This window comes from Morus notabilis, unplaced genomic scaffold (assembly GCF_000414095.1).
Source record: "Morus notabilis unplaced genomic scaffold, ASM41409v2 Scaffold1303, whole genome shotgun sequence".
NCBI classification, from domain to species: domain Eukaryota; kingdom Viridiplantae; phylum Streptophyta; class Magnoliopsida; order Rosales; family Moraceae; genus Morus; species Morus notabilis.
The window spans coordinates 170,471-183,051 of NW_010365936.1; the positions used below are offsets into that span (position 1 = coordinate 170,471).

Here is a 12,581-nt window from a genome sequence, read left to right on the forward strand (position 1 = left end):
TAAAATTGGTACATTACCGTTTTAAAAAATCGGTTTTTAATACCTTGAGATCGTTTTTTGGGGACATGAAATGTCAAATATGCTTTTTTTATAGGTGTAAATTTGGGCAGTCCGGCTCAGACTTGGCGGCCTAAAGAGAAATTTGGGGCTAGCTCGGCAGCCCTAAAAGAGAGAGTATTGGTCCAGCCTGGTTCTAGGCACAAAAAATTTAGGATCAACCCGGCCCTAAAGGAGATAGGGTCAGCCCAACCCTGCTTTAAACGCAAAAAATTTAAGACCGGTCTGGGCTTGGGTCGTAGGTCTCGTGATGACCTATTTAGTCCGACTCAAACTTATAACCTAGCTCTTTTCAATAATTTCTTATTTAGTTTACCTAAATTTACTAATAAATTAAATTATATTAATGAACTATAACATATGTGCCGAAATTTATAGATAATAAAACATTAAAAATAACTTGAAACTTAATAATAAAACTTAGCTCATGAAAAGATGGTTGAAGCGCAAAGATCTCTATATTTAAGACTGATTTGGCCTTCTCGGGATAAATTATCCGGGGCAACAAGGATGTGTTGGCCAACTTCCAAGATTTGACAGCCACTAAATCACTGCTAAGAGTGCACTCTCAAATAGCAGGTCTAGGGGTGTTCATAAACCCGAACAACCCGCAAACCCACCCCAACCCAACCTGAAAAAAGCAACCCACAGCATTATTTTTTAATTTTCGGCCCATTATACCTCTGGTCCGAAGTGTTTGGGGCGGGTTGTGGGTTGCGCCCATAACAACCCGCAACCCCCAACCCAACCCGCACAACACATGTCTAAACTAACTATCCAAATTATTACTTAAGCTATTTTCATTTCTCTTGTAGATAACTCAACTTCATGTCCTACTACAACCATTGAGGAGCCTATGGGTGTGGACTGATAAGGATTGTTACTGTTGCAATGCTTGCTTTAGATGGATTTGAATTAAGCATCTATGTTTGCTTTATGTTAAGACTAATTTATGAGTGTAAACTAATTTATGTTTGCTTTATATTTGATGTTGGATGGACTGCTTTGCTACATGTTTGATGTTAGATGGACTCATAAGAACGGTTACTATTTCTATTTGATTATGAACTTTGAATGTTAGATTGAACTTTAAGTCTTTAATTTTTTGAATGTTGAAACCGACCACCCAACCCACCCCGCACCGCCCCAACCCAACCCGAACATCGTTGGGTTGTGAAAAAATTCTAACATCGTTGGAGCTAAATATGTGTAACCCGCACCCTATGGGGCGGGAGAAAAAAGCCTTAGCCCGCACCAACCTAACCCATGAACAGCCCTAAGCAGGTCGAGGTAGATTAGTATTTAAAAAAAAAAAGAAAAAAGAAGGTCGAGGTAACTCTTTTAAGCACCCAACCTGAGCTTTTGAAATGAAAAAGTAAATCAAATGGAAGAGAAACTTTTCTGAGGGAATGAAAAGAACAAAGATAGCCGTGTGTACAAACAAATAACAAGAACTCTGTACTCCTGCTTATAAAATAAAAATAAAAATAGAAACTCAATTATATAGTGCTTCGGATGCAACCTATATTAATATTTAGTCAAAAACCATACAATTCGTTTATTACACAACTGATACTGCATTAGTTTCAATACTTTAACACGTTTGCATGTACGTTGGAAAGTAAAGGCTATACAAAATAGCTTTAAAAAAACAGATTAGCAAAAAAATAGCTTTAAAAAACAATAGGCATATAATTATATATAATAAAGAAGATGCATGGTTTACTCTACATAGTACAGTGGAATACCGATTTTACCTTTTAAATTTGAATTTTTAAATTTGCCATTTTTTCCCTTTCTTCTCCCTTTCCTGCACGAGGACTTTTGGGTCTTTTCCCCTGCCCTATAGTCTGATTTTACATTTTTGTTCTTGGTTTTTTTATTTCTTTATTTGCTCCTATATTTATTAATTTATATCAATTATCAATAAAAATCAACATTTATTATTTTGAATACATATCTTAATAATATTTTATCATTTTAATTATGAACTAAAAGCAACAGACCCACTCAAAAAACACCCAAAGATCAAGAAATATAGTTATTTCTACACTACATATAATTAAATATTTTTAACTTTCTTAATTATTATTATTAATTTTTTTAATTTGTATTTCACAGTTAAAGAAAACAAAAGCTATAATATATTGTAACAAACTTTTAACTAAAATATTATATAAATATATCTATATATATGTAAATATAAATTAATTCTATACCATAAAATTTCATATCTTTTTGTATAATACAACAATATTTTTCATAAAAACGCGCGAGTTTTTAGCTAATTAATAACCATATTTATGACCTTTAAATATCAATACCACAAATCTCAAGATATAATTACAAATTTTTGGCAATTAAAATCTGAGATTGGATATTTTTCAAAAAAAAAAAAAGGGGGGGAATTGGATTCGATGGTTGGAATTTTTTTTTTCCCTTTTTCTTTCTTCTTTTTAACGAAAAGTGATGACAAATTTTTTTTTTTTTTTTGTTGGTTGAAAAGTGTTGACAATTATTTAAAAAAAAAGAAAAAGAAAAAGTGATGAGGCGTATTTTCCTAAGATGGTTTGCGGATCGGGACACCTCACGTATGGCACGTGCGTTTAACAGTAAGAAAAGCAAACCGATTACTTGTCCCGACCGCAAGGGAAAAAAGCAAACGAAAGTGATCTGTTGACGGGAAGACACGTGGACATTTGTGCATGAACATGACAAAACCAGAGCCCTCATTTTCGGTTTACGTAATTATATTCACATCCTCATATTACCACTCACTCATATGACATATCTTGTTTTCATAAATGACAGACCAATGATCACGAAATATAACTTATCAAAAATAAATAAATAAATAAATAAAGTTTCATTCAGAAGTGGAATCTATATCACACACACACACACACACACACACACATATATATATATATATATGTACATATCCAGTTTCCATGCCACGCTTGAGTTTTCCTTAGGAGTTGATTATGACGCATGGAAAAATAAACAAAACCAGATAAATAAATAAATAAATCGTTTTCCTTATGGATCTTTTTGATGACTCATGACTCTGGCGATTTTGATTTTATCCGATGATCCCACAATCCTCTTTATTTATTTGTCACTTTTCTTTTCTAGTAAAGCCCATTTCCTTTCCATTTCCCACTCATCTCTTCTATAATTTCTCTCTCATAATTCATTCATGATTCATTCACAAAGAGACGCACAACTCGAACGAAACGTTTTCTTTTTCCTTTTGCAGAGGCCAAAAGAGTCGCATGATCTGGGCGTGCCAAGAGATATTCATATTTGTTCTTTTCTCCCCTGATTTCGTATAATCTCCAAACTGGTAAAACTTTCTCGTATTTATAATGAATTATATGATCCGTACATTTATATGATGATCTCCAGGCTCATTTTCAGTTTTCTATATATTCATTATGTTGTTTTTTTTTTTTCTGTCCTATGCCTACAACTTTCAATCATTTCACACTTTTGATCAATCCTTGATCTTTCTCAACTTTCATCTCCTTTTGATCATCAACGATCTTCTAATCCCATTATTATTCATTTGCTTGCATTATTGTTTGAGTATTGGAAAGCCTTTGATTTGGTCTTCTGCTAATAACATGGTTGAAAAAAAAAATGACAGGAAATTGATCTGGATCAAGAGCAAATTTATTACCATGCTTGGAAATGGGGTTGTGGGGATTCTTTCCGAGTCCTCAAACAAGTGGGAAAGAAGGGTTCCTCTGACTCCATCACATTGTGCTAGATTACTACACGGAGGTAGGGACAGAACTGGAATTTCCCGCATAATTGTGCAGCCATCAACCAAACGCATTCATCATGATGCACTCTATGAAGATGTTGGTTGTGAAATATCAGAGGATTTGTCAGAATGTGGGCTCATCTTAGGTATCAAACAACCAAAGGTACTAAAAATAAAAATTTCGGATTTCCTATGTTCAAAGTTGTTTTCAAACATTAATGTTACAACAAGAGAAGATAGTTATTATTATAAGTGTTGGTTTTGCAGTTAGAAATGATTCTTCCCGATAGAGCCTATGCCTTCTTCTCACATACCCACAAGGCCCAGAAAGAAAACATGCCCTTATTAGATAAGGTATCTTTATGGGCAGATTTTATTTATTTATTTTTTTTAATGGGGTTTCTTTTTTATTTCTTTTAATTTTAATTTTTTATTTTTACTTTTTTGGGGTTTGCAGATTCTAGCTGAAAGGGTATCATTATATGACTATGAGCTTATAGTTGGGGATCATGGAAAAAGGTTACTTGCATTTGGGAAGTTTGCTGGTAGAGCTGGAATAATTGACTTCTTGCATGGGTTGGGACTGAGTAAGTTGATTACTTAGCATTTGGGAATTGTTAAATGAAAAATAATAATAATAATAATAATATATAGTGTTTGAATAAGTTTTCACCTTTTTCTTTTGGGTGTTTTCCTTTTTTACAGGGTATCTTAGTCTTGGATATTCAACACCTTTTCTTTCACTGGGAGCATCTTATATGTACTCATCCTTGGCCGCGGCCAAAGCCGCCGTAATTTCGGTGGGGGAAGAGATAGCAACTCAGGGATTGCCTGCAGGAATCTGTCCTCTTGTCTTTGTATTCACTGGCTCAGGAAATGGTAATTTAGTGTCCAAAATTCACTCTCTTAACTTTCCACACCACAATGCAATTGCAATTTTAATTGTAATGTCTAGACTTGTTATGTTATATTCTCTATGTAGAAATTCTTTTGTGTACTTGCAAAAAAAATTGTAGATTGGTTTATGTCAACCTCATTTTGTTTTTTTATCTTTTCTTTAAGGTGACTGTACTATAACTTTTATGAGTTTGTTATCAACTTTGAATCCTTATCAACTTTGAACCCTAATCTAGTTTTTCTTTTTTGTAGTCTCCCTTGGTGTACAAGAGATATTTAAGCTTCTTCCTCACAGTTTTGTGGAGCCAAGCAGACTTTCGGAGCTATTCGAAAAGGTGTATTTCGAGATCTGAAAGCATCTTAGGAATTGCAAATTTAGAAGCTCCTTTTGTTGTTATGTTATGTTTATGAATGTTCCTTTTGGTTAGGCCAAGGATATTTCTCAACCTGCAAGGACATCAAAGAGGATCTTTCAAGTATATGGTTGCGTTGTCAGTTCCCGAGATATGGTCGAAAACAAGGATTCAACGAAAGTGTTTGACAAAGTATGTTCAATATTTTAGAATCTTGTTCCTTTCTCATTTTCCTATCCGTCAAACTTGTTGGAAATTTTTTTCCTGTTACAAAATGAGGTTTCAAAATGGTGAGATAATTGGCAACTACCACTTGTGTTGTTCAACTTTGATTAAATAAAAATGCAAGTGTAGAGAGACTATTATATCAATCCAAAATCAAAGTAAACTGAACTTAAAGTTATTATTATTATTATTATTCAGGTTGATTATTACACACATCCGGAACATTACAACCCTGTTTTCCATGAAAAAATAGCTCCATATGCATCTGTAATTGGTAAGTGCTATATGGCTAACAACATTCTACTTTTACTCGCATGGAAAAAATTTGAAGTATTTTCCCTTTTTTTAGCTCTAAGTTACAAAAATTACTTCTTTGTGTGTGTGTATGTGTGTGTGTGTAATCTGTAGATGGTTAGTGATATCTATTATCTCACTAAACTTGTTTATGGAGTGGTATTATTTGTACCTTTATGACTTTCCATGATATCTCTTGGTCTTGACAGATCATTGGTTTTTTTTTTCTTTAACAAATTATCTTTTCTGTGCAGTAAATTGCATGTATTGGGAGCAAAGATTTCCTAGATTGCTGACTAATGAACAGCTTCAAGACTTGATGAAGAAAGGATGTCCACTTGTTGGACTGTGTGACATAACTTGTGATATAGGCGGCTCAGTAGAATTTGTCAATCAAACAACTTCCATTGACTCGCCCTTTTTCAGGTATCACATCATATACATGGATTCATTTTATAATTTAATCAAGAATTATATGGTCGGGTATGAGAAACAACACTATTAGTAAAACACATTTCTAAACCGACATATCACATGAGAATTACATCAAACTAAGAAAAGTATGACTGCTTCATGGAACTTGACGGAAATCTATTGGTTCAAAATTGTACCTATTAGTATAGTTTGTTTCCTCACCCTACCAGAGAATTCTCCTGATTTAAATTGTACATCTTTTGTATTCTTAATTCTCCTGATTATGATGGTTGTACAATCATGTTTCTCAGATATGACCCCTTAAACAACTCTTACCATCATGACTTGGAGGGTAGTGGCTTAATATGTTCAGCAGTTGACATACTTCCTACTGAATTTGCAAAAGAGGTACACAATTTCTATCAAGGAATTTGTGGTAAAAATACATAATTACTTTGTTTCTGAGCAATTTTCTTAGTCTTTTTTTTCCTGACATTGGATTTACTTGTGGAAAGGCTTCTCAACATTTTGGAGACATATTATCCGAATTTGTGGGCCATTTGGCTTCTATAGTAGACCTTAAACTGTTACCTGCACACTTGAGGAGAGCTTGCATAGCCCATGGAGGAGCCCTTACTCCCTTGTATGAATATATTCCTCGCATGAGAAGCTCTTATTCAGAGTAAGCTTTCAAGTCCTTTACATTTTCTTTGTTAAATTTGAGAGAATAAAGTGAATTTAGAGCTGCTGCTGTTCCAACAACACTTTGGAATCTTTTGGGATAATATATTTTTCTTTTCAACTTTCAAAAGTTGTATTATTTTATTGTCCCATCAACACCATGGGATCCTTTGAGATAATATTTGTTTTCACCTTTCGAAAAAATATTATTATAGTGTCATTAGTGCCAAATCTTCTACAATGGTTCTAAAGTTAATTAAGATGATTTTGTGAGTGTGTGAAAAAATACTGGCAGGTTCATTAAATGACCTTACTTTTCTTAATTTGATATGATTTTGATGTGATTTGATAGTTTATAATTGTATCCTTCAATAGGTTTTTTCTTTTTCCTTCTTTTTCTTTTTTTTTTCCTTCTTTTTTTCTTTTTTGTGTGTTTTTACTACAACAGAATCCTGCAAAGAAAGTTGCTACATGATGTATTTGATCCTTTGTCTCCTAGTTATTTTTTCTATGTCTCATTTGCCAAGTCTTTTCTCTTGTGATATAATGAGACTGATTGCCTTTCTAAATATGCAGAGAAATATTAGAGAACCCTTCAAGCTTCCAATCTAACAAGAAGAAATATAATATACTGGTAGGTTCCTCCATTTATATCATCATAACTTTGTCTATTACTTCTCTTTCATCACAAATTACCAACTTCCAAAATCATTGTTGGGTCTGCATCATATTAAATCTAATATTTGTAAACTTATGGCATGTCCTGATCAACCTTGTAATTATATTGACAGGTATCTTTAAGTGGTCACCTATTTGATCAGTTTCTGATAAATGAGGCCTTAGATATTATTGAAGCTGCAGGAGGCTCATTCCACTTAGTAAAATGTCAAGTGGGTCAGAGTTCAAAAGCTATGTCATTATCAGAACTTGAAGTAAGTGAACCAGTAATGCAAATTGATTGTTTTAGAAGCAAAACATTGTAATATATTCATTGACAAGTTTTCCTCCTTTTGTTTGTTTTATATTTTTAGGTTGGTTCAGATGATAAGGATGTTCTGGATCAGATTATTGATTCTCTAACTTCCATTGCTAATCCAGATGTAAGAGGCAGACTCTTAACCAAAGAAACGAATAAGTTCTCCCTGATAGTTGGAAAAGTCCAAGAAAACAGCACAAAAACTGAAAACGACATGAAAAGGAAAGCCGGGGTATTGATTCTTGGAGCAGGCCGTGTCTGTCAACCGGCTGCTGAGTTGTTAGCATCAATTGGAAGCGCTTCATCACGCCAGTGGTATAAACCATGCCCAAAGGATGGTTTTGAAGAGCTAAATGATGTTCATGTAATTGTTGCATCTCTTTATTTAAAGGATGCAGAAGAGGTAACAGACCTTTTTCTTCTTTCCTTAATTTCCCTTTTCTTTGCTTTTGCTTTATTTCGCAGTAAAAAGTCTACTGGCAAGAGTTATGTTATAGCATTTGATGTAAGTAAAAGGTTCACCGACCAGTCGAAGAATCAAAGTCATATATTATATTCATCCCTGTTTGATTTTCTTGTTAGTAGACACATATTTGATATTTCGACGTTATTTATATGTCTCATGCTTTTGCAGATCATTGAAGGTATTCCAAACGCAACTGCAGTTCAGCTTGATGTGCAGGATCATGTTAGTCTTTGTAACTATATTTCACAGGTACAAAATATTTTCCGTGTACTATAAAACTTTTATTATCAATACCCTTTATCTGGAATATGCTGTACACAAATTCGAAGCTCCACTTACATATAGTCAGAAAAATTTATCTTGTTTCTACTCTGGGCAGGTTGATGTTGTTATAAGTTTATTGCCTCCTAGTTGCCACATCATCGTAGCAAATGCATGCCTTGAGGTACTATTAATGCATTTCAATATTGTTTTATACAGTTTTAGCAAGATATTTTCTTTATTAAAGAGATCTTTTTTGTTAATAATTTTTTTTTTTTTTTTTTTTGGTCAAACGCAATACAGCTTAGAAGGGATCTTGTAACTGCAAGCTATGTTGATCATTCCATGTCGACACTAGATGAAAAGGCCAAGAATGCTGGTATTACAATACTTGGTGAAATGGGGTTGGACCCTGGGATAGGTAATTGCACAGCACAATATGTGAATGATGTTTTTCGATCATGCTTGTCCACTACAAATGAGACGAGACGAAAAATAACCAACTCGAAGTATGGCAAATTTGATGTTTCAGATCACATGATGGCGATGAAAATGATCAACCATGCGCACGTCCGAAAGGGGAGAATAAAGTCTTTCAATTCTTACTGCGGGGGACTCCCATCTCCAGCAGCTGCAAACAACCCATTAGCATACAAATTCAGGTACTTAAACGGATTAATTTGGTCCATTGAAATTGTGTACCCTTCAGCATTTTATGAAAGTTGAGTTACTAAGTTACCAACTATTGTTCAGTTGGAATCCTGCAGGAGCTATTCGAGCTGGGCGCAATCCCGCCACGTATAGATCTCAGGGAGAAATTGTGCATGTCGATGGTAAGTTTTCAGCAATGAGGAAAATAACGTTGAATCCAAGGAAAAGTGAGATGTTTTTCTTTTTTATGAACACGAATGCATATCCAAGCCACAGACACAGGCACGGAGCCCCCACTCACATTTTTTGTTCTTTTAAAAATTTATCAATGTTCTTGTTATTTTATAACAAATAGCCCCCACAAAAATTGAGAAAAATTCAATTTTACCTTTACTCAAATCAACATAAATTTACGTTAAATTAAATATAACCCCTCTAAAATTGAAAAAATTCAGTTTGTCTCAACAAAATATTTAAGCCCCCAAGTCAATGCACAGACTTACTCCTGCAAGAGAATATCATTAAATAGGAGAGAAACGCACATTAGTGTCTCTTGTATTTGGTCTTTACTACTATATAATATGCACTTCAATGCACCAATTTTTATGGTACATGTTTTGCAGGGGAAAATCTTTACGATTCAGCAGTGAGATTTCGGATACCTGATCTTCCAGCTTTTGCATTGGAGTGCCTTCCGAATCGCAATTCTTTAGTTTATGGAGACTTGTATGGGATAGCAGATGAAGCATCCACCATATTTCGTGGAACCCTTCGCTATGAAGGCAAGATATGCCTCCTGATTTTCGGCTCTTTTTGTTCTTTAGCCAACATTTTGATTCTTGATATTGACTGGACTATTAAAAAACACAAAGGAAATAAAAAAAAACTGCAAAAACTTCTCGTGATAGAATTAGAAGATGAACGCAAGATTCTATCCAGGAAGGCCTAGTTGTAACCCGGTGAAAAGCTTCTTATAGTCTGATTATAATTATTTTCTTTGTATAGGATTTGGTGAAATAATGGGGACACTTGCAAGAATTGGTCTTTTTAATACTGAACCTAATCCAGTTCTTAAGGATGGAAAGAGACCGACATTCGGAACGTTCTTGCTTGCGCTTCTCAAGACTGAAGGGGGTGATTTTAGTGGTCCTCTAAAAGGGGAGGAGAGCATTGCTGAAAGAATCATAAAGCTTGGATATTGCATAGACCAAGGAACTGCACTAAAGGCAGCTAAAACTATCATGTAGGCCTCTTGTTACACATCTTACCTCTTCTTTTGCACAATCAAATGGTTCTATGTTTCTTATGTTATAGGCAATATTTAAGTAGGTACATTTCTATATTGTAGGCAATATTTAAGTTGCAACTAAGCCTAAATACATCTCTTTTAGGATGACCTAAATCTCAGCTCTTGAATCGGGCTTAAAAATGATCTTATCCGTTGAAACTTTTTTCAAGCTTTTATTATGTGGAAGCCAACATCTTTTATTCATCTGGTGCAAATCTTTTTTTTTTTTTTCGGTCTTCCAAATAGCTGAAAAATAGAATGCGTGTATTCTACTGTTAAGTCGCTATGACGTTTCTTTGGTGTCGATAGATTCTTGGGGCTTCGAGAGCAGACGGAAATTCCTATCTCCTGTAAAAGCGCATTTGATGTTTCCTGTCTCCGGATGGAGGAAAGATTAGCCTACACAGGCTCAGAACAGGTATTGCTGATACTGTAACCATGACTCTACTACCTTTTATGGAGTTAATTTCCTATGTTTTTTTTTTTTTTTTTTTTTTTTTTTTTTTTTTTTTTAAATACCAAAGAAGGTGTTTAGTACGATGATTCGTGTTATAGTTCGAATTATGGTTCGTGGCTTGTTACAGTATTTTTTCTCATAAAAAACATACGTAAATCGAAAATAATTTTAAATCATGATTCTAAATCCGTGAACTAAACGTCTACTAAGATAGTCATTTCCAAAAGGGATTCTTCATATTCTTATATTTCTCCCTAGGGTATATTGTACTCATGCACCCTGACCTTAACGTGATTTGCATGTCGCACCCCAATCTTTTGACTCTGACATTTAGGACATAAGTTTTACAATCTTTGACAATGTAGTCCAATCAATAACGGGCGGCAATTAGGGTTCAAAAAAGCGAAAATCTAAAAAGTTAAAAGAGAACACGTACTTGTGAGGACTCCTCAACCAATGTTACGTCTCACTGCAATTTGTTTGATTTCATGGTCAGGATATGGTGCTTTTGCATCATGAAGTGGAGGTAGATTTCCCGGATGACCAACATACAGAGAGACACACTGGAACTTTATTGGAATTTGGGAAGACCAAGAATGGGAGAACCACCACTGCCATGGCCCTCACTGTTGGAATCCCTGCAGCCATTGGAGCGCTGGTACTTGTTACGCTTCTTTAAAAACCAGACTTTCTATTAAACCTGAGAAATTTCTTAACAGAAATGCTTTGATTATGGTTTTTCAGCTTATCCTTGAAAAGAAGATAAAGACAAAGGGAGTCTTGAGGCCTCTTGAGCCTGAAGTATATGTCCCAGGTATTAGCAATGTTTTTGTTTCTTCTGCTTTACTGGTGTATAAATAGTATTAGAAGTTTCCGTTCTACCAAAACAAATATTAATAATAACAATAAGAAAAAAAAGAGACAAATACTCTGCGTAAGTCTAAATTTTTACCTTTTTTAATCAAATAATTATATTAGTTAAAAGGGTATTAATTAAGAGTAAAAGGTAAATTTAACAATTTTTTTTAATAATAAAAATCAGTTCAATACATAGATAGTTTAGCCTTTTAGAATACCATAACGAAGTTATGTTACATTATTTTAAGATTGGGCAAATATATTAGCACTTTTTTCTTTAATCACTTTAATTATTATGTTTTAACTTTTAAGAAGAACAATAAATTAGATTTGTCTTTCGTGTTTCAGCATTGGATAGTTTGCAAGCTTATGGGTTCAAGTTGATGGAGAAGATCGAGTAATGAAGAAGTTGAGTGATCCAAATTTATTTATGTATAGTTGTATATTTAAAGTTGTGAATATCATACTGGGAACAGGATGAGACCCTTTTATTGTCATCTGTACTGTAAATGTTTCACGTTAAACAATAAACATCCACGAAAATGAGAGAAAGGAAGGAAATTGCCAACCACATTTCAGAAGACGTTGCTAGAATCCATTTAATTTAGGAATATTTATATTATTATACCATGTGTTTTAAGTTTATTCAAATCTATAATTTTAATTTTTAATCTCATCAAATATATATCTTTAAATTAAATTTAATATATAAATCTATACCTTGTCTCAGTAAATAATTAATTTTAACCTTTAAAATAATTAAACTATCTTTAAGAAAAAGGGAAAAAACACTAAAATTTTCTAATTTTATGATAATTAAAAATTAATAACACAAAAAAACCATTTAAATGGTATTTTACATACTTTAGAGGTCAAAATTGTGAGTTTAAAATTTTTTTAGGTTATTTTCTTTTTATATGTTTCTATTTAAGGA

General features: G+C 33.6%; 1 protein-coding gene across 2 annotated transcripts; it reads left to right on the forward strand.

Annotated features, from left to right (window-relative positions):
- The first annotated feature begins 3,027 nt into the window (after window positions 1–3,027).
- On the forward strand, window positions 3,028–12,225 carry LOC21402511 (alpha-aminoadipic semialdehyde synthase). Of its 2 annotated transcripts, XM_024172682.1 has the most exons (25): window positions 3,028–3,403; window positions 3,707–3,989; window positions 4,094–4,180; window positions 4,284–4,413; window positions 4,532–4,705; window positions 4,976–5,058; window positions 5,152–5,268; window positions 5,500–5,575; window positions 5,850–6,021; window positions 6,321–6,417; window positions 6,525–6,691; window positions 7,267–7,324; window positions 7,482–7,622; window positions 7,722–8,069; window positions 8,301–8,381; window positions 8,512–8,577; window positions 8,697–8,814; window positions 8,926–9,055; window positions 9,147–9,226; window positions 9,668–9,826; window positions 10,050–10,287; window positions 10,642–10,750; window positions 11,286–11,447; window positions 11,534–11,603; window positions 11,996–12,225. In XM_024172682.1, exons 2-25 carry the CDS (start codon window positions 3,741–3,743, stop codon window positions 12,046–12,048), a joined length of 3,165 nt encoding a protein of 1,054 aa, XP_024028450.1. In that variant the 5' UTR covers window positions 3,028–3,403; window positions 3,707–3,740; the 3' UTR covers window positions 12,049–12,225. The 2 variants fall into 2 exon arrangements, with proteins under 2 accessions (XP_024028450.1, XP_024028451.1); XM_024172683.1 differs by lacking the exons at window positions 3,028–3,403; window positions 3,707–3,989; window positions 4,094–4,180; ... (2 more) ...; window positions 4,976–5,058; window positions 5,500–5,575 and having other exon boundaries at window positions 5,190–5,268.
- Window positions 12,226–12,581: the final 356 nt, after the last annotated feature.